Raw genomic sequence first — 19838 nt, 5'->3', positions numbered from 1 at the left:
CCCATGCCATGGGCACTAACACACCCCCACACTAGGGGTGTAGAAAATAATCGATTCAAAGATGCATCGAGATGCTTAATGGGACGATTCTGAATCGATGCAGTAACTTCACATAATCGATTTTTAATTTCAAAATAAAACATGGACGATTGTTGTTGCATTTCTGCTGGACAATAAAGTTGTATTGTGAGGGACGGACGGACGGACGGACGTGTGCACAGGAAACCAGACATCTAAACATGGCGGAGGAAAGCAGTAGCGCGATAAAAAACCCCACACAACTTAAAAGCGGACATCTGGGAACATTTCGGATTTTATGAAATTCCTGGGATGCGACGACAACTGGACAAGACCCATGCTATTTATAAAACTCGCCATGCTAAAATCAAATACGTCGGTAACACCACTAATATGAGGAACCACATTAGCCGGTGGCAGGCTGAGCTAATGTTAGCCTCTGGTCACAACGACGGAAAGAAAACTACTGACCCAGCCCAGCCAAAGATCGGAGGAGGAGATGTGAAAGGGAAGTGCAGAGCATCATTCAAGTGTTGCAGACAATGTGTCTGCTGTGTTCAGACGCCGAAAGTCATGTTTGTCACATTCAGAGTGCGCTTGGATCTGCTGTGTGGTGGAAAAATGTTTTTTTTTTTTTAATTTGCACTTTAATTTAACACTATTTTTTTTCCACACACATGTTGGTAGATTTCGCCTAGAATAATTTTTCTTTACAACTTAATGTAACAAAACGTGACATTTGTTTACATCTTAATTTTAAAGCAACTTTCTAAATAAAGACTGCATATTTATCTGACTGTTTGTGTTAATTGATGAAAAAGCCATGTGTGGTAATATAGAAAATTGAGGTAATATAGAAAATTGAGGATGTAATGCATCGGGATGCATCGTATAATCGAATCGTATTGTAGACTGGTGAATCGTAATCGAATTGAATCGTGGGGGCAGTGAAGATGCACACCTCTACCCCACACCATCACAGATGCTGGCTTTTGAACTTTGCGCTGATAACAATCTGGATGGTCCTTTTCCTCTTTGGCCCGGAGGACACACGATGTCCGTAATTTCCAAAAACAATTTGAAATGTGGACTCGTCAGACCACAGCACACTTTTCCACTTTGTGTCAGTCCATCTCAGATGAGCTTGGGCCCAGAGAAGCCGGTGGCGTTTCTGGGTGTTGTTGATATATGGCTTTCGCTTTGCATGGTACAGTTTTAACTTGCACTTGTAGATGTAGTGACGAACTGTGTTAACTGACAATGGTTTTCTGAAGTGTTCCTGAGCCCATATGGTAATATCCTTTACACATTGATGTTGGTTTTTAATGCAGTGCCACCTGAGGGATCGAAGGTCACGGGCATTCAATGTTGGTTTTCGGCCTTGCCGCTTACGTGCAGAGATTTCTCCAGATTCTCTTAATCTTTTGATGATATTATGGACCGTAGATGATGAAATCCCTAAATTCCTTGCAATTGTACGTTGAGAAACGTTGTTGTTAAACTGTTGGGCTATTTGCTCACACAGTTGTTCACAAAGTGGTGAACCTCACCCCATCCTTGCTTGTGAATGACTGAGCCTTTCGGGGATGCTCCTTTTATACCCAATCATGACACTCACCTGTTTCCAATTAACCTGTTCACCTGTGGAATGTTCCAAACAGGTGTTTTTTGAGCATTCCTCAACTTTCCCAGTCCCTTTTGTTGCCCCTGTCCCAGCTTTTTTGGAACATTTTGCAGGCATCAAATTCAAAATGAGTGAATATTTGCAAAAAAACAACACAGTTTATCAGTTTAAACATTAAATATCTTGTCTTTGTAGTGTATTCAATTGAATATAGGCTGAAAAGCAACGTCCCAACTTCATTGGAAATGGGGTTGTAGATTTGGTGTTTTTGTGTGTGTGTGTTGCATTCATATTTTATGCCATTACAGCCCACTTTCACTTTCATGAGGGATGTGTTTGATCTTCAGGTATATCTTAACTTCTGATATCAGCCAGCGGACCAAGTGCTGTCTCTTGTCTGCTCACCTCTTTAAGGTAATATCTTTAATATCTCTCTCACAAACATGATTTTTACTTTTGTTGCTGAATGCACTATTAAGTAATGGTGATAGGAGGTGGTTTTGCTGTTCTGATTGTAAACCATGTGGTTTATTGTGTAATCATTTCCCTAGTGTGTGCTGTGTTGCTCCCTGGCTCAGCCCCAGGCCGACCTACAGTACGCTTCCCACAGCATTGGAGATGAACTGCTCCCTGGAGTCGACCTTTTCTCGGAACCCCACAGGGTTCACCTCGGCACCACTGTAACCAGCCTCAATTTTATCTGTCACTGGCTTTTCACCACAGGCTACCACATTACGGTACACACATAAACACATGTAGTTAAGCTTTGTCTGTCTCTCTGTCTTCATGTTAAGCTGCAATGCCCAGGATAAATAATTGACTGAGTATTTAATATGTCTGCAATTTCAGCTTCTGCCCGTGCTGGCCCTTTACCTATATTTTGTGGGGACTGTGTGCAGGGATGTACAACACTTTGTTGAGGGCAAAATACTTAAGGTCAGCATCTGTGTCTCCAATGTGCACATTTAAATGTTTTTCCTCTTATATTTTCCTCTGGAGTTTTTAATCTGGGTTTGTGTTTTCTGCAGATACAAGCTCTTACTGAACTGTGTCTGTTCACTGAAGCTGTAAAAGAGGCAGTTCAGGTAATACATGGAACAGGGGTTTGTCTGCCAAATGGACACTACATCAACCAAGACAATCTCCAAGTATGTACACACACCCTTTTGCTTCTCTAACCCTGTTTAAACTGGTAATGTAAGACCTTCATCTGGCTATTGTTGACAGTGTGTAACTTTAGGGTGCACGTTTAGGCCTTGTAGATTTGATTCTTTAATGGAATATGTGGAATATGGTTGTGTGTGTGCAACCATATTGGAGAGATAAGGTTGTCTGTTTCGTCTGTTCAAATTTGAACATTACTGGACTGTATTGCTGGATTTGTTTAGCAAAATATTTGCAATAATAATACAGTATTGCAGATATTGTCATGGTGTTTGTTTATTCATGCCGTAATTTAAGCAGCTATCACAGATTCATTGCTGTAAACAGTTCTAACACATTGTACTTGTTGTGCAGCCTCTGAAGACGTTCCACTGCAGCAAGTCTCTCTTGGATAACACTGAGGTACTTTCTGTAGAGGATTTCTTTAGTTTTTTTGAAGACGATAAGGGATTATTTCACCAGTATGATTCGGTGGAAATATTCTAATTCAAGCTATAGATATTCCCAAAAATATACTTCCTAAATGTGGATTTCTTGTGTATGTGGTTCTTGGTGGTTAGGCTTTGGAAGAACTTGTGAACTGTGACATTGCTCCAGAGGTTGGCACGGTGTATGGATCCACATTGTGCCTTCGTTTCAACCTTGCCCGTATTCAACTAGTGCTTGCTCTCAGTAACACTGTATATGGCCCTCCTCTGCCAGGTCTGTAAACAAGAGTACAGTGCATTCTTCTTTGTTGTTATATGTTGCCGTTATTGATTGGATCATGTGACATCTCTCGTAGAATCTCCAGATATCTGGTTTCCAAAAGGTCTGCATTTTCTTGAGAAAAACATGCCACTACTATACCACCTCTAATCTCACTAGGCTAAATGAGATTCTGTCATTGCATCACAAAAATGCACACACTGGCTTTTAAGACTAACTTTCTTCCATTACATACATCATTTTTATCATACTATGCTATATGTGTGTACTAAAGCTTTCACAATAACTTTACATTGTAACTAATTTGATTTAATTCTGAATTATTTCGAAGAAGAAGCTTGTTCAGTGACCTCAGAACACCATGAACAGGAAAGACTGGGCTGTGAGGGCTCCTGCCTAAAGACAGAGGAGCCAAAAGTGCTGGCTCTTGATTCAGAGAAGGAGAAACTCACTCCAGGAAGGATTAAGGTAATACTTGTGGGGGATTTAGACCTTTAGACCTTTACTTCAGGTATTTGTCCACTTAGAAAGCTTTTTTCCAGCTTTTTTTAACTCGCCCATATCTCTCATCTCTTCTGTTGTAGTTCCTTTTGCTAGAAGCAGCATCCTCCTTGCTGCCCTCCATTGCGCAGAAGCTCACATCTCAGCCCTGTAGTGAAACTGAGAACCTGGAATTAGCAATTGAGTTCAAACTTCTAAAGGCCAACCTCTTCCTTCAACAAGGACATGCTGCACTTAGGTATGACAACGTTGCATGTGTACTGTTTGTGTGTTCACAAGCCTTTTTTTGTCTATCTTCATTTTCCCTACCATTTTAAAAAACAACCTTCAGTTCTGAGATGGCAGTTTCATCATTGATGCTGCTGCACATGTCACCTTTAATGATGAGTGGATCCATGCCTGGCTCTGAGAAACCTGCGTCTGGGCTCCCATATGCCATGGCTAAAAGTGAACAGGTAGCATGTTTACATCAATAAGTCTGGGATAAAATGCTGAATCACATTAGTTAAATTTTGAACAAATCTCATGCATATGAAATTCCTATCTATGTATTGTGTTGTAAATAGCATCACAACACAACCAACAGTACCACACAACAGAAACATAAATGTGGTCCTGATATAATATTCCTTTTACTATATCCATTGATTCTGATAATGAGGTTACTGGAAAAGGTAAAGCATGACAAAATGTTAACCCTTTAACCTAAAGTTCAGTGGTGTGTGAATAAGTTGCAGGATTAAAATCACACCTGTGCCTGTCAATTTACTTATCCTAACTTTAGCAGCTGAAATGTGTCAATGCATATGACTATATGTTTTATATTCTGTCTACAGAGTACTAAAGATTGCACTCTGTCAAGTCCCTTGCATGTAGACTGTTCCAGAGCAGTTGAGGCCAATGAGAGAATTGGAGTTGCTCTGTGGCTACGTTGCCGCCTGGCTCTGTTCCGCAGCCTGGCTGCACAGATCCCTGACGCTACTGTGCATTCCCCAGGTCTGGCCATGTGTTGTGCTTCTCTCTCTATACACAGACTAGTACTGGATGTATGTTTGAAAAGTAGATGGAGTATTTCGCTTTACATACAGAAGATGGTTCAATATATTGTGCCCACTAGTGTAAAATGTCACCACAAGATTTAGGAGTATTACAAAGTTGAAAAGTGAAAGTATGATCAGCACCTAAAATGGATAACTAAAGTAATAAAAACCCTGTTTTCCATTAGTTGCATTAGCTGCAGGTGAATAATAGAATGATTAATATTAGATTTTGAATCAATATCTGTGTGCATTTTAACTGTGTGTATATGGGGATTGTCTTTTAAAGGTAAGAACATTAATCAGGGAGCAGCTCGGATGTTACAGGAGGGTCTTGATGAATGTGCACTATGGGGAGATGTTGACATTCGAGCCCTTTTGATGGTGGAAGGTGCGAAATTAGACGAACACAGAGGCAAGACTGATGACAGCATGGCACTACTTCAGGTACCAACACAAACACAGACATGATTACATCCAAGGAATGGTAACAATTATGGCGCTTTTCCACTATATAATTCTAGCACTACTCGACTTGACTCGGCTTGACTCCTTTTTTTTGCGTTTCCACTAGGGATGGTACCTGGTACCTGGTACTTTTTTAGTACCTGCTGTTCTGAGGCTCCAAGTGAGCCGAGACTAAATGTGACATCAACAGACTGCTGGCCACTGATTGGTCTCTTCACTGGAAGAGTCATGAGCCATCCCACACAAGAATCAAACCCAGCATTTTAAATACCGGCAACAGCGTTACAGCCATACGGCTCAATGTTCTTGCTTTGTGTGTGACAAAAGCCACATACAGCAGCAAGTGCACCACTGCCTCCAAGTCCTCCATTGTTTATGTGTTTGTGTTGCGTATAAAATGAAGTGATGGCAGTTTCGTGGAGCCGTACTATGACGACCTCGCCTACATTGAGTAGGTACTTTTTTGTAGTGGAAAAGCGCCATAAGGTAAAGGGTACGCTTAAGACCAAATCCACAAAGAATGGATTGCACCGTGGATTGCGCAGTATTTGCACCTGCAGTCTGCCCCGTTTTGAGGTCCTATCCACAAAAAATGTTGTGCTAGTGCAAATAGCTGTTCGAGTGAGCAGTGCAGTTTCTAGTGTTTCAGCCTTTTCTCCACATTTCAGCACACAGATGATAACGATAACAGAGATGCAGAGAGCTGAAAATGCTCATATTTTGTGTCTGAGATGCACACACAGAGCTCTCTAAAATCATAAACCAATTTTCATGTATTTTCCTTCTTTTAATTCTCCAGTAATGTGACTCAGACAGGTTTGAACTATGTTAGATTAATGTATTTATCTTACAGTAATGTTATTCAGGTGTCACTGAATACAATACCAATCAAGCATCACAAGTAGGAAGATATGAAGTGACAGAGAGAGAGAGTGTGAGTGAAGAGTGAGTGTGCACCAACTCTTGGCAGACTTCCAACATGGATGCATTACAAGGTAAGGCTGGATACAGTGCCACCATTCAGCCTTGCAGTCAATTTTCCCCAGTGGCCATTCACGGTATTGCACCGAAAAATACCCCTGCGGCTCATGAAACATTTTCTCCATAGTCTACCATTGTTAAAGAGATGTCTGTTGGCAGGAAACGTTGCACTGCTAATGAGGTCAATTATGAAGGTTTTATATTATGGCGCTTTTCCACTACACAGTTCCAGCACGACTCGACTTGACTCGACTCGTTTTTTTTGCGTCTCCACTAGGGATAGTACCTGGTACATGGTACTTTTTTAGTACCTGCTTTGTCGAGGTTCCGAGTGAGCCGAGCCGATACTAAATGTGATGTCAACAGACTGCCGGCCACTGATTGGTCAGAGGAGTTGTCGCTGTAAGGGTCATGAGCCATCCCACACAAGAATCAAACCCAGCATTTTTAAATACTGGCAACAGTGTTACAGCCATACGGCTCAAATTTCTTGCTTTGTGTGTGACAAAAGCCACATACAGCAGCAAGTACACCATTGCCTCCATGTCCTCCATTGTTTATGTGTTTGTCTCACGTATAAAACGAAGTCACTGCAGTTTCGCGGAGCCGTGCACTTACGACCCCGCCCATGTTGAGTAGGTACCTTTTGTAATGGAAAAGGTCGTTCCTGGAACCGAGTCGGGTCGAGCCGAGTAGTGCTGGAACTGTGTAGTGGAAAAACGCCATTAGTAAACTTTTCCCTGAGGCGAGAAAAGGGATTTATTAAGTCTATTGGCCTATGGAGGGACTTGCTGGCAGGGCCAGCGTAAGAAACACTACTGTGCCTATTTAGTGGGAGCAGAAGCAAACCTGGAAGCGAGAAACTTTTTGGCGTGTGCGCCAACCAAGTAATTCTTATTCGACTTAATAGGTGCCATTTTTGGTCCGCTATCCATGAATTCCACCCAAATTGTGTGGGGCAATTTGCACTGGTGAATTAGACTGTTTTCGCAAAGAGGCTTATTTGTATAGAAACGGGTCCATTTTGCACCAAATGTATGAATATTATCTAATATGCAAATAACATAGACGCACCATGATTTGCATTGAATTTCAACCTTCGCAGTTGCTTAGTGAATAACACTCTATGTTATTGTCTCATTTGCTCTGATTTAGCTTCCCGAAAAGCAGAGCAATCCTTTTGTGGATTTGGCCATTAGTATTATGTTATACTGATGACAAAATGTGAAAAACAAAGCTGCTACAACAACACAGAGTATACCACGATCATCAATCGGCCAATTCCTCAATGGTTTGCCAGAAAAGATACTTGTTTCTATAATGGTTGAACTAATATTGTTCGTTTTGTCCTTCAGGTCAAAGTTATATTTTTTTAAGAAAACCTGATGAATATATAAATGACTGTTAAAAAAATAATTAAATTGTCGTTTTCAAGGTATAGTGCTGAGAAATATGATCCGCCGTGTGTATTTTATTTTGAAAACCGGATCCGGCATCCGGCAAAAACAGAAACACTGCGTATGTCCTCCAGAAGCCTCTGGACGGCTGGAGCCGTTCCGCAACCGGTGGAAGTACACACATTAACTAGAATGGAATTTAGGGGTTAGCATGTAGTGGGTTGACTGTGGAAACGAAGAACATTCGACTTTCAAGCTAAAGTTGAGAGCGAGCTAGCCAGGAGTCGAACCTAGAATCTTCTGATCCGAAGTCAGACGCGTTACCCGTTGCGCCACTAGCCCTACATAGAGACTGAGGTCATGGGGCCTCAAACAGGAAGGTATGCCTGTTTAGTTGTTCTGTTGGTTGGTCGGTCGGTTGGACTAAATGAAAGCGGCTAGGGCTGGGCGATATGGCCTAAAAAAAAAATCCCCGATTTTTTCACAAAAAATCCGATTTACGATTTAAATCGATTTTCTCAACAGCCCCCAAATTCAGATGCAGATGACAAAGAAATAGTTCCAAAAAATACTTGTTTATTTTTATTTCTCCCTTGGAGTTAAAGTGCAATCAACAACAACTAGCCAAAAAGGCAATATGGCAGGCCCTGCCATTGTAAACTGTGAAAATGTAACATGATATGTAACCGTACATAACATTCAACAGCATCAGTTATCTGTACATGACAGCATAGGGTGCTTTTTTCTAAACATTTCTAAACATTCTTAGCCAGGAAGACAAGCCTATCTACCACCTCTGGCTTTAGACATGCCCGGTGGCATGTAACAATGCCCCCCCCCACACTGAAAACCCTCTCTGAGGGTGCACTTGTTGCTGGGATTGAGAGGTATCTTTTTGCCAGGACACTTAGCCTAGGAAAATTTGGTTGGTGGCGCTTCCACCACTCAAGAGGATTGGTGTCTGGGTCCACTTCAGGGGTCAATAGGTAAGATTTCAGCTCAGTCTCTATCTTTTCTGCCTCTGACTGGTTGGGAGATGACACTGCATTCTGTTTGAAGAAGGCCGCTAAAGTCATCTTTTTCTTGGGTGGAGGCTGTGCATCTTCTTGGCGCACCTGCACAGCTGTGCCAGGCTGCTGTGGTGTACTGTTGTTGGCAGGAGCAGGTAGAGCCATCAGCTCAGCAACAACTCTTTTTTTGACTTCTTCCACCTTGTCTGGGTCAATGTAGGTTGTGCGGAATCTTGGGTCAACCAGTGAGGCCATGTCCAAGAGCTCATCTTTTACAGGGTCACTGTATTTGTCGTCAAGGTACCGCATTATGTTCCCTTTTATTGTTTTGGTGAGCTCTGTGTCTTCCTCCCCTGGCTCTAGGAGACTGGTTTTGAAAAGATGGAGCACTGGTTTAATGTATGAAACACTGACATAGGACTCCCCAGAGAGTGCATCAGTGAATTCTTGGAGTGGTTTCACAGCTTTATTTATCGACTCCAACACATCCAAATCTTGCCAAGTGGGCACAAGATGGCGACTTCTCTTGTCCGAACCCAGGACACGGACTAGAGCCTTCTCCTGTTCGAGAAATCTCTCTATCATCCTTTGGCGTGAACCCCATCTGGTCGGGGACTCGGTTATCAGCTGATGAGTGGGTAGACCAAGCTCTGCCTGTACTTCGCTCATGTCTCTTCTTCTTTTCCAGCTGTAAGAAAAGGCAGACACAGCCTTTTTACATACCCCAATAGCACGATTGATCCGTGGGTCCTCCTTCACACCATTCTCTGTAGTAAATGAAAAATACATAGGCCTAATCAAAACACATTTTAGGGGAACATACCACTACATTCACAAACTTGTCTTGCTTCAATTTCTGTACAATATGAATGCACATGCACAAAGGGCACACACTCATTCACACACACATAGTGTTGTTTTTGGCGGCCTATTTTACTTTTAGTTTTAGTCTAGTCTTTGTGTCAAGCGGTCGTTTTAGTTTTTATTAGTTTTAGTCATGTTCATACTCCTTTTAGTCTAGTCAAGTTTTAGTCGACGAAAAGTCTGAGCATTTTAGTCTAGTTTTAGTCAGAATTGTCCCTGACTATTTTAGTCTAGTTTTAGTCAAAGAAAACTGTATTAATCTCTTTTCAGTAATGTTATTCTATCTAACCCCGTCAATATAGTATAAGTACCTAGTGGTAGAGAGATGAAACTGTAACCTCCTGGAGGTGTTATTTTAAGACTTGTTGTCACAAATAACAACAAAAACAATAGTCCAGAGAGGTATTACATAAAAGTGGTTAAGTGACAAACCTGGGTTAGTTAACCTAGAGGGAGAAGTAAATCTGATAATAGAAGACCCCCATGGCTTCAATATATTAGCTAAACAAAGCCAAAGGGTTCATCTATTAGTGAATTTACCCCTTCTCACGAGTTTACTTAGCCAGGTGCCAAACACACCTCATACTGCGCTCCCGGAACACCGGGACACAACCATATATGGTCAGCACGTGCATATTAATTAGCCATGTGCCCTCTGTGGAGCGGCTACAAAGTGACAACAAAGACGCGGGGGGGGGAGGGACACACACACACACACACACACACACACACATTGTATACCATTATGATTAGATAGATAGATAGATAGATAGATAGATTGATTCTGGGGACATTTCAAAATGTATTAATTCATACATTTTGTCATAATATTGTCTTGATGCATTAATTACATGATGCATTACTTAGATTGTGTTGCTAATGTAAAAAAATGTCACTTGATGGATAGCCATTAGACTTACCGATAGCATTGTGCAATCTGTGTCCAAAGCACTGCAGGTTAGGCCACGCATTGTCCTTCAGAGCTTTAATCATGTTGCTGCCGCTGTCAGTAGTCATACAAATGAGTCGGTCTTCGGCAAGGTTCCATGAGTTGAGGGCATCTCTTAGCCCCTGGGCTACAATTTCACCCGTGTGATCCTCTGGGAAGTATGCTGTTTGAAGGCAGACGCTCCGCAGAGTCCAGTCGTTGTTGACAAAGTGCACTGTGAGACTCATATAGGGTTGCATCGTCCGACTTGACCACAAATCGGTGGTGGCGGAGTAAAAGGACACTTCTTCTTGTAACTCTTTTGCGACCCGTTGTCTTGTGCTATTGTATAAATTGGGCAAGGCAACGTCGGAGAAGAACTTTCGGCTAGGTAGCACATACCTGGGGTCCAAAACTTTGATCATGTTAATGAACCCCGGCTTTTCCACCGTATATATTGGCACCATATCCTTTGCTATATACATAGCGACTGCATCTGTTATGGCTTTCCAGCGGGCCGAACTCTTGTCATATGGGATGCAGTTTGAAAATGTTTGTGGTACGGTGGACTGTATTTTGGCGGCTGTGCGTGTGGTGCTTGGGGTGCTGCTGTCTTTTTCATTTCGCTGCGCGCAACATTTCACCCATTCGACAGGATGCCTTTGTTTGAGGTGCTGCAGTAAATTTGTCGTACTGCTGCCTTTGCTAGCAACAGACTTCATACATACTTTGCAGCGGGGTGTTGTCTGGTCTAAATCTGACCTCGCGAACGCGAACCAATTCCAAATAACGGATGACACAGTGCCTTTCTTCGGAACGAGTTCTTCCCTGCTTGCTGCCATGTTGTCACTCACTACTATCTCTATCACTCACTATTTGGTAAATGCGCGCTCTGTGCGGGGGGAGGGAGGGGCGAGCTCATTCTACGGCAGGCCAAAGGGAAGCGTTAGCGGATGTTAAAGAGAAAAAACGATTTTCATTCAAACAAGTCGACGTGAACTACACACTCGAGTTAATCGATAAAATCCGTGACCCGGATTCGAACCGGGGTTGCTGCGGCCACAACGCAGAGTACTAACCACTATACGATCACGGCAACTTGGCTTTCTCAGTGCTTTGTCGTTGTAGTCAAACGTTTAGAGCTCAAGATAAGTTGAGGGTCAAATTGTTTTCATTTAAATGGAAATGAAAAGTATCTGGTTAAAAGCAGTGAGGCATTGTGATTTCTTTACTGAGTGAAAGTTAAGGGTTTGGATGTCTTAACAGCATTTATGTGCTGTTTGGCTCTTGCCGTATGTAAACCTCCTTTGGCAGTGGTGGACAGTAACGAAGTACAAGTAATTCGTTACTGTACTTAAGTAACTTTTTAGCGGATCTGTACTTTACTTGAGTATCATTGTTTTGTGAGACTTTATACTTTGACTCAACTACATTTGGAAGAGGAAAATCTTACTTTTTACTCAACTACTTTCCAAAAACCTGTCGTTCCTTTCAATGTTCCTTTCCACAACATGCATGCGTGACCAGCTGCTGTGACAGGTCCAAATGAACGTGCACCGCAAGTGTACCAATCAGAACACATCGTGTGTCGAGCAGTTTTGGCCCGGCCCCCTACCTGGCTACTTGTCCCAACTTGCCTTCTCCTCCATCCATATCTCTATTAGCATTCATTTGACAAAGTTTCGCTGTCCAGTAGCCTGCCCTGCCAACACATGGAAGTTAAAGAAATATGTGTCTAGTGTGGTTTTCCCCCTCCCTATTAATTCCTAATCAGGTGATTTCCATTTAGTATGATGTGCTTATGATAATTTCAAAAGATATCAATACCAGATATCACAAATGGAAAACATTTTGTTTTCAGGGTGGTGTTAGTGGGCTTTTTAACCTTAAATGACTTGATTGAGTGTATAAAGGACATACCAAGACATTGGAACTACATTACACCAAATTACTTTTACTTTTGATACTTAAGTACATTTGAAGCCAAGTACTTTTATACTTTTACTCAAGTCGACATTTAAAGGGAGCACTTTCACTTTTACTGGAGTAATATTTTACACTAGGTATCTCAACTTCTACTCAAGTACGTGGTCTGTGTACTTCGTCCACCACTGTCCTTTGGTACATAGCATGTAGTGGATTGACTGTGGAAATGAAGAACATGTGACTTTCAAGCTAAAGTTGAGAGTGAGCGAGCCAGGAGTCGAACCTAGAATCTTCTGATCCGTAGTCAGACGCGTTATCCATTGCACCACTAGCCCTACAGAGATGGAGGTCATGGGGCTTCAAACAGGAAGGTATGCCTGTTTAGTTGTGTAGTTGGTTGGTCGGTCGGTTGGTTGGACTAAATGAAAGCGGCGACGAAAAACAGTAACGCTTCCAGCTACTGCCGTGACCCGGATTCGAACCGGGGTTGCTGCGGCCACAACGCAGAGTACTAACCACTATACGATCACGGCAACTTGGCTTTCTCAGTGCTTTGCCGTTGTAGTCAAACGTTTTGAGCTCAAGATAAGTTGAGGGTCAAATTGTTTTCATTTAAATGGAAATGAAAAGTATCTGGTTAAAAGCAGTGAGGCATTGTGATTTCTTTACTGAGTGAAAGTTAAGGGTTTGGATGTCTTAACAGCATTTATGTGCTGTTTGGCTCTTGCCGTATGTAAACCTCCTTTGGTACATAGCATGTAGTGGATTGACTGTGGAAACGAAGAACATGTGACTTTCAAGCTAAAGTTGAGAGCGAGCTAGCCAGGAGTCGAACCTAGAATCTTCTGATCCGTAGTCAGACGCGTTATCCATTGCGCCACTAGCCCTACAGAGAGGGAAGTCATGGGGCCTCAAACAGGAAGGTATGCCTGTTTAGTTGTTTAGTTGTGTAGTTGGTTGGTCGGTCGGTTGGTTGGACTAAATGAAAGCGGCGACGAAAAATAGTAACGCTTCCAGCTACTGCCGTGACCCGGATTCGAACCGGGGTTGCTGCGGCCACAACGCAGAGTACTAACCACTATACGATCACGGCAACTTGGCTTTCTCAGTGCTTTGTCGTTGTAGTCAAACGTTTTGAGCTCAAGATAAGTTGAGGGTCAAATTGTTTTCATTTAAATGGAAATGAAAAGTATCTGGTTAAAAGCAGTGAGGCATTGTGATTTCTTTACTGAGTGAAAGTTAAGGGTTTGGATGTCTTAACAGCATTTATGTGCTGTTTGGCTCTTGCCGTATGTAAACCTCCTTTGGTACATAGCATGTAGTGGATTGACTGTGGAAACGAAGAACATGTGACTTTCAAGCTAAAGTTGAGAGCGAGCTAGCCAGGAGTCGAACCTAGAATCTTCTGATCCGTAGTCAGACGCGTTATCCATTGCGCCACTAGCCCTACAGAGAGGGAGGTCATGGGGCCTCAAACAGGAAGGTATGCCTGTTTAGTTGTGTAGTTGGTTGGTCGGTCGGTTGGTTGGACTAAATGAAAGCGGCGACGAAAAACAGTAACGCTTCCAGCTACTGCCGTGACCCGGATTCGAACCGGGGTTGCTGCGGCCACAACGCAGAGTACTAACCACTATACGATCACGGCAACTTGGCTTTCTCAGTGCTTTGCCGTTGTAGTCAAACGTTTTGAGCTCAAGATAAGTTGAGGGTCAAATTGTTTTCATTTAAATGGAAATGAAAAGTATCTGGTTAAAAGCAGTGAGGCATTGTGATTTCTTTACTGAGTGAAAGTTAAGGGTTTGGATGTCTTAACAGCATTTATGTGCTGTTTGGCTCTTGCCGTATGTAAACCTCCTTTGGTACATAACATGTAGTGGATTGACTGTGGAAACGAAGAACATGTGACTTTCAAGCTAAAGTTGAGAGCGAGCTAGCCAGGAGTCGAACCTAGAATCTTCTGATCCGTAGTCAGACGCGTTATCCATTGCGCCACTAGCCCTATAGAGAGGGAGGTCATGGGGCCTCAAACAGGAAGGTATGCCTGTTTAGTTGTGTAGTTGGTTGGTCGGTCGGTTGGTTGGACTAAATGAAAGCGGCGACGAAAAACAGTAACGCTTCCAGCTACTGCCGTGACCCGGATTCGAACCGGGGTTGCTGCGGCCACAACGCAGAGTACTAACCACTATACGATCACGGCAACTTGGCTTTCTCAGTGCTTTGCCGTTGTAGTCAAACGTTTTGAGCTCAAGATAAGTTGAGGGTCAAATTGTTTTCATTTAAATGGAAATGAAAAGTATCTGGTTAAAAGCAGTGAGGCATTGTGATTTCTTTACTGAGTGAAAGTTAAGGGTTTGGATGTCTTAACAGCATTTATGTGCTGTTTGGCTCTTGCCGTATGTAAACCTCCTTTGGTACATAGCATGTAGTGGATTGACTGTGGAAACGAAGAACATGTGACTTTCAAGCTAAAGTTGAGAGCGAGCTAGCCAGGAGTCGAACCTAGAATCTTCTGATCCGTAGTCAGACGCGTTATCCATTGCGCCACTAGCCCTACAGAGAGGGAGGTCATGGGGCCTCAAACAGGAAGGTATGCCTGTTTAGTTGTTTAGTTGTGTAGTTGGTCGGTCGGTCGGTTGGTTGGACTAAATGAAAGCGACGACGAAAAATAGTAACGCTTCCAGCTACTGCCGTGACCCGGATTCGAACCGGGGTTGCTGCGGCCACAACGCAGAGTACTAACCACTATACGATCACGGCAACTTGGCTTTCTCAGTGCTTTGTCGTTGTAGTCAAACGTTTTGAGCTCAAGATAAGTTGAGGGTCAAATTGTTTTCATTTAAATGGAAATGAAAAGTATCTGGTTAAAAGCAGTGAGGCATTGTGATTTCTTTACTGAGTGAAAGTTAAGGGTTTGGATGTCTTAACAGCATTTATGTGCTGTTTGGCTCTTGCCGTATGTAAACCTCCTTTGGTACATAGCATGTAGTGGATTGACTGTGGAAACGAAGAACATGTGACTTTCAAGCTAAAGTTGAGAGCGAGCTAGCCAGGAGTCGAACCTAGAATCTTCTGATCCGTAGTCAGACGCGTTATCCATTGCGCCACTAGCCCTACAGAGAGGGAGGTCATGGGGCCTCAAACAGGAAGGTATGCCTGTTTAGTTGTGTAGTTGGTTGGTCGGTCGGTTGGTTGGACTAAATGAAAGCGGCGACGAAAAACAGTAACGCTTCCAGCTACTGCCGTGACCCGGATTCGAACCGGGGTTGCTGCGGCCACAACGCAGAGTACTAACCACTATACGATCACGGCAACTTGGCTTTCTCAGTGCTTTGCCGTTGTAGTCAAACGTTTTGAGCTCAAGATAAGTTGAGGGTCAAATTGTTTTCATTTAAATGGAAATGAAAAGTATCTGGTTAAAAGCAGTGAGGCATTGTGATTTCTTTACTGAGTGAAAGTTAAGGGTTTGGATGTCTTAACAGCATTTATGTGCTGTTTGGCTCTTGCCGTATGTAAACCTCCTTTGGTACATAGCATGTAGTGGATTGACTGTGGAAACGAAGAACATGTGACTTTCAAGCTAAAGTTGAGAGCGAGCTAGCCAGGAGTCGAACCTAGAATCTTCTGATCCGTAGTCAGACGCGTTATCCATTGCGCCACTAGCCCTACAGAGAGGGAGGTCATGGGGCCTCAAACAGGAAGGTATGCCTGTTTAGTTGTTTAGTTGTGTAGTTGGTTGGTCGGTCGGTTGGTTGGACTAAATGAAAGCGGCGACGAAAAATAGTAACGCTTCCAGCTACTGCCGTGACCCGGATTCGAACCGGGGTTGCTGCGGCCACAACGCAGAGTACTAACCACTATACGATCACGGCAACTTGGCTTTCTCAGTGCTTTGTCGTTGTAGTCAAACGTTTTGAGCTCAAGATAAGTTGAGGGTCAAATTGTTTTCATTTAAATGGAAATGAAAAGTATCTGGTTAAAAGCAGTGAGGCATTGTGATTTCTTTACTGAGTGAAAGTTAAGGGTTTGGATGTCTTAACAGCATTTATGTGCTGTTTGGCTCTTGCCGTATGTAAACCTCCTTTGGTACATAGCATGTAGTGGATTGACTGTGGAAACGAAGAACATGTGACTTTCAAGCTAAAGTTGAGAGCGAGCTAGCCAGGAGTCGAACCTAGAATCTTCTGATCCGTAGTCAGACGCGTTATCCATTGCGCCACTAGCCCTACAGAGAGGGAGGTCATGGGGCCTCAAACAGGAAGGTATGCCTGTTTAGTTGTGTAGTTGGTTGGTCGGTCGGTTGGTTGGACTAAATGAAAGCGGCGACGAAAAACAGTAACGCTTCCAGCTACTGCCGTGACCCGGATTCGAACCGGGGTTGCTGCGGCCACAACGCAGAGTACTAACCACTATACGATCACGGCAACTTGGCTTTCTCAGTGCTTTGTCGTTGTAGTCAAATGTTTTGAGCTCAAGATAAGTTGAGGGTCAAATTGTTTTCATTTAAATGGAAATGAAAAGTATCTGGTTAAAAGCAGTGAGGCATTGTGATTTCTTTACTGAGTGAAAGATAAGGGTTTGGATGTCTTAACAGCATTTATGTGCTGTTTGGCTCTTGCCGTATGTAAACCTCCTTTGGTACATAGCATGTAGTGGATTGACTGTGGAAACGAAGAACATGTGACTTTCAAGCTAAAGTTGAGAGCGAGCTAGCCAGGAGTCGAACCTAGAATCTTCTGATCCGTAGTCAGACGCGTTATCCATTGCACCACTAGCCCTACAGAGAGGGAGGTCATGGGGCCTCAAACAGGAAGGTATGCCTGTTTAGTTGTGTAGTTGGTTGGTCGGTCGGTTGGTTGGACTAAATGAAAGCGGCGACGAAAAACAGTAACGCTTCCAGCTACTGCCGTGACCCGGATTCGAACCGGGGTTGCTGCGGCCACAACGCAGAGTACTAACCACTATACGATCACGGCAACTTGGCTTTCTCAGTGCTTTGTCGTTGTAGTCAAACGTTTTGAGCTCAAGATAAGTTGAGGGTCAAATTGTTTTCATTTAAATGGAAATGAAAAGTATCTGGTTAAAAGCAGTGAGGCATTGTGATTTCTTTACTGAGTGAAAGTTAAGGGTTTGGATGTCTTAACAGCATTTATGTGCTGTTTGGCTCTTGCCGTATGTAAACCTCCTTTGGTACATAGCATGTAGTGGATTGACTGTGGAAACGAAGAACATGTGACTTTCAAGCTAAAGTTGAGAGCGAGCTAGCCAGGAGTCGAACCTAGAATCTTCTGATCCGTAGTCAGACGCGTTATCCATTGCGCCACTAGCCCTACAGAGAGGAAGGTCATGGGGCCTCAAACAGGAAGGTATGCCTGTTTAGTTGTGTAGTTGGTTGGTCGGTCGGTTGGTTGGACTAAATGAAAGCGGCGACGAAAAACAGTAACGCTTCCAGCTACTGCCGTGACCCGGATTCGAACCGGGGTTGCTGCGGCCACAACGCAGAGTACTAACCACTATACGATCACGGCAACTTGGCTTTCTCAGTGCTTTGCCGTTGTAGTCAAACGTTTTGAGCTCAAGATAAGTTGAGGGTCAAATTGTTTTCATTTAAATGGAAATGAAAAGTATCTGGTTAAAAGCAGTGAGGCATTGTGATTTCTTTACTGAGTGAAAGTTAAGGGTTTGGATGTCTTAACAGCATTTATGTGCTGTTTGGCTCTTGCCGTATGTAAACCTCCTTTGGTACATAACATGTAGTGGATTGACTGTGGAAACGAAGAACATGTGACTTTCAAGCTAAAGTTGAGAGCGAGCTAGCCAGGAGTCGAACCTAGAATCTTCTGATCTGTAGTCAGACGCGTTATCCATTGCGCCACTAGCCCTACAGAGAGGGAGGTCATGGGGCCTCAAACAGGAAGGTATGCCTGTTTAGTTGTTTAGTTGTGTAGTTGGTTGGTCGGTCGGTTGGTTGGACTAAATGAAAGCGGCGACGAAAAATAGTAACGCTTCCAGCTACTGCCGTGACCCGGATTCGAACCGGGGTTGCTGCGGCCACAACGCAGAGTACTAACCACTATACGATCACGGCAACTTGGCTTTCTCAGTGCTTTGTCGTTGTAGTCAAACGTTTTGAGCTCAAGATAAGTTGAGGGTCAAATTGTTTTCATTTAAATGGAAATGAAAAGTATCTGGTTAAAAGCAGTGAGGCATTGTGATTTCTTTACTGAGTGAAAGTTAAGGGTTTGGATGTCTTAACAGCATTTATGTGCTGTTTGGCTCTTGCCGTATGTAAACCTCCTTTGGTACATAGCATGTAGTGGATTGACTGTGGAAACGAAGAACATGTGACTTTCAAGCTAAAGTTGAGAGCGAGCTAGCCAGGAGTCGAACCTAGAATCTTCTGATCCGTAGTCAGACGCGTTATCCATTGCGCCACTAGCCCTACAGAGAGGGAGGTCATGGGGCCTCAAACAGGAAGGTATGCCTGTTTAGTTGTTTAGTTGTGTAGTTGGTCGGTCGGTCGGTTGGTTGGACTAAATGAAAGCGACGACGAAAAATAGTAACGCTTCCAGCTACTGCCGTGACCCGGATTCGAACCGGGGTTGCTGCGGCCACAACGCAGAGTACTAACCACTATACGATCACGGCAACTTGGCTTTCTCAGTGCTTTGTCGTTGTAGTCAAACGTTTTGAGCTCAAGATAAGTTGAGGGTCAAATTGTTTTCATTTAAATGGAAATGAAAAGTATCTGGTTAAAAGCAGTGAGGCATTGTGATTTCTTTACTGAGTGAAAGTTAAGGGTTTGGATGTCTTAACAGCATTTATGTGCTGTTTGGCTCTTGCCGTATGTAAACCTCCTTTGGTACATAGCATGTAGTGGATTGACTGTGGAAACGAAGAACATGTGACTTTCAAGCTAAAGTTGAGAGCGAGCTAGCCAGGAGTCGAACCTAGAATCTTCTGATCCGTAGTCAGACGCGTTATCCATTGCGCCACTAGCCCTACAGAGAGGGAGGTCATGGGGCCTCAAACAGGAAGGTATGCCTGTTTAGTTGTGTAGTTGGTTGGTCGGTCGGTTGGTTGGACTAAATGAAAGCGACGACGAAAAATAGTAACGCTTCCAGCTACTGCCGTGACCCGGATTCGAACCGGGGTTGCTGCGGCCACAACGCAGAGTACTAACCACTATACGATCACGGCAACTTGGCTTTCTCA

The 19838-nt window shown here is 43.3% G+C and overlaps 1 protein-coding gene and 26 non-coding genes across 27 annotated transcripts in view; 1 reads left to right on the top strand and 26 right to left on the bottom strand.

Moving 5' to 3' along the window:
* LOC128370906 (cilia- and flagella-associated protein 54-like) overlaps positions 1-19838 on the top strand; it is a 72040-nt gene that overhangs the window by 15886 nt on the left and 36316 nt on the right. The window contains exons 44-54 of the mRNA XM_053331090.1: positions 1990-2056; positions 2194-2379; positions 2492-2578; positions 2671-2790; positions 3161-3208; positions 3367-3508; positions 3846-3982; positions 4099-4253; positions 4347-4470; positions 4852-5011; positions 5342-5499. Of these exons, the coding sequence (XP_053187065.1) occupies positions 1990-2056; positions 2194-2379; positions 2492-2578; positions 2671-2790; positions 3161-3208; positions 3367-3508; positions 3846-3982; positions 4099-4253; positions 4347-4470; positions 4852-5011; positions 5342-5499 (1384 nt within the window). The remainder of the gene's footprint in view (positions 1-1989; positions 2057-2193; positions 2380-2491; positions 2579-2670; positions 2791-3160; positions 3209-3366; positions 3509-3845; positions 3983-4098; positions 4254-4346; positions 4471-4851; positions 5012-5341; positions 5500-19838) is intronic.
* Positions 8168-8240, bottom strand: trnar-ucg (transfer RNA arginine (anticodon UCG)). Its single transcript has one exon. It is a non-coding gene; the product is annotated as a tRNA-Arg (tRNA).
* trnah-gug (transfer RNA histidin (anticodon GUG)) lies at positions 13088-13159 on the bottom strand. The gene has a single exon. It is a non-coding gene; the product is annotated as a tRNA-His (tRNA).
* trnar-acg (transfer RNA arginine (anticodon ACG)) lies at positions 13441-13513 on the bottom strand. The gene has a single exon. It is a non-coding gene; the product is annotated as a tRNA-Arg (tRNA).
* On the bottom strand, positions 13648-13719 carry trnah-gug (transfer RNA histidin (anticodon GUG)). Its single transcript has one exon. It is a non-coding gene; the product is annotated as a tRNA-His (tRNA).
* trnar-acg (transfer RNA arginine (anticodon ACG)) lies at positions 14001-14073 on the bottom strand. The gene has a single exon. It is a non-coding gene; the product is annotated as a tRNA-Arg (tRNA).
* Positions 14200-14271, bottom strand: trnah-gug (transfer RNA histidin (anticodon GUG)). Its single transcript has one exon. It is a non-coding gene; the product is annotated as a tRNA-His (tRNA).
* Positions 14553-14625, bottom strand: trnar-acg (transfer RNA arginine (anticodon ACG)). Its single transcript has one exon. It is a non-coding gene; the product is annotated as a tRNA-Arg (tRNA).
* Positions 14752-14823, bottom strand: trnah-gug (transfer RNA histidin (anticodon GUG)). The gene has a single exon. It is a non-coding gene; the product is annotated as a tRNA-His (tRNA).
* Positions 15105-15177, bottom strand: trnar-acg (transfer RNA arginine (anticodon ACG)). The gene has a single exon. It is a non-coding gene; the product is annotated as a tRNA-Arg (tRNA).
* On the bottom strand, positions 15312-15383 carry trnah-gug (transfer RNA histidin (anticodon GUG)). The gene has a single exon. It is a non-coding gene; the product is annotated as a tRNA-His (tRNA).
* trnar-acg (transfer RNA arginine (anticodon ACG)) lies at positions 15665-15737 on the bottom strand. Its single transcript has one exon. It is a non-coding gene; the product is annotated as a tRNA-Arg (tRNA).
* Positions 15864-15935, bottom strand: trnah-gug (transfer RNA histidin (anticodon GUG)). The gene has a single exon. It is a non-coding gene; the product is annotated as a tRNA-His (tRNA).
* Positions 16217-16289, bottom strand: trnar-acg (transfer RNA arginine (anticodon ACG)). Its single transcript has one exon. It is a non-coding gene; the product is annotated as a tRNA-Arg (tRNA).
* trnah-gug (transfer RNA histidin (anticodon GUG)) lies at positions 16424-16495 on the bottom strand. The gene has a single exon. It is a non-coding gene; the product is annotated as a tRNA-His (tRNA).
* Positions 16777-16849, bottom strand: trnar-acg (transfer RNA arginine (anticodon ACG)). Its single transcript has one exon. It is a non-coding gene; the product is annotated as a tRNA-Arg (tRNA).
* On the bottom strand, positions 16976-17047 carry trnah-gug (transfer RNA histidin (anticodon GUG)). The gene has a single exon. It is a non-coding gene; the product is annotated as a tRNA-His (tRNA).
* Positions 17329-17401, bottom strand: trnar-acg (transfer RNA arginine (anticodon ACG)). Its single transcript has one exon. It is a non-coding gene; the product is annotated as a tRNA-Arg (tRNA).
* Positions 17528-17599, bottom strand: trnah-gug (transfer RNA histidin (anticodon GUG)). The gene has a single exon. It is a non-coding gene; the product is annotated as a tRNA-His (tRNA).
* trnar-acg (transfer RNA arginine (anticodon ACG)) lies at positions 17881-17953 on the bottom strand. Its single transcript has one exon. It is a non-coding gene; the product is annotated as a tRNA-Arg (tRNA).
* On the bottom strand, positions 18080-18151 carry trnah-gug (transfer RNA histidin (anticodon GUG)). The gene has a single exon. It is a non-coding gene; the product is annotated as a tRNA-His (tRNA).
* Positions 18433-18505, bottom strand: trnac-aca (transfer RNA cysteine (anticodon ACA)). The gene has a single exon. It is a non-coding gene; the product is annotated as a tRNA-Cys (tRNA).
* Positions 18640-18711, bottom strand: trnah-gug (transfer RNA histidin (anticodon GUG)). Its single transcript has one exon. It is a non-coding gene; the product is annotated as a tRNA-His (tRNA).
* Positions 18993-19065, bottom strand: trnar-acg (transfer RNA arginine (anticodon ACG)). Its single transcript has one exon. It is a non-coding gene; the product is annotated as a tRNA-Arg (tRNA).
* trnah-gug (transfer RNA histidin (anticodon GUG)) lies at positions 19200-19271 on the bottom strand. Its single transcript has one exon. It is a non-coding gene; the product is annotated as a tRNA-His (tRNA).
* On the bottom strand, positions 19553-19625 carry trnar-acg (transfer RNA arginine (anticodon ACG)). The gene has a single exon. It is a non-coding gene; the product is annotated as a tRNA-Arg (tRNA).
* On the bottom strand, positions 19752-19823 carry trnah-gug (transfer RNA histidin (anticodon GUG)). Its single transcript has one exon. It is a non-coding gene; the product is annotated as a tRNA-His (tRNA).

This window comes from Scomber japonicus, chromosome 13 (assembly GCF_027409825.1).
Source record: "Scomber japonicus isolate fScoJap1 chromosome 13, fScoJap1.pri, whole genome shotgun sequence".
NCBI lineage: Eukaryota > Metazoa > Chordata > Actinopteri > Scombriformes > Scombridae > Scomber > Scomber japonicus.
Note: the sequence above shows the minus strand (reverse complement) of the source record. Positions and strands in the feature narration are given on the sequence as shown.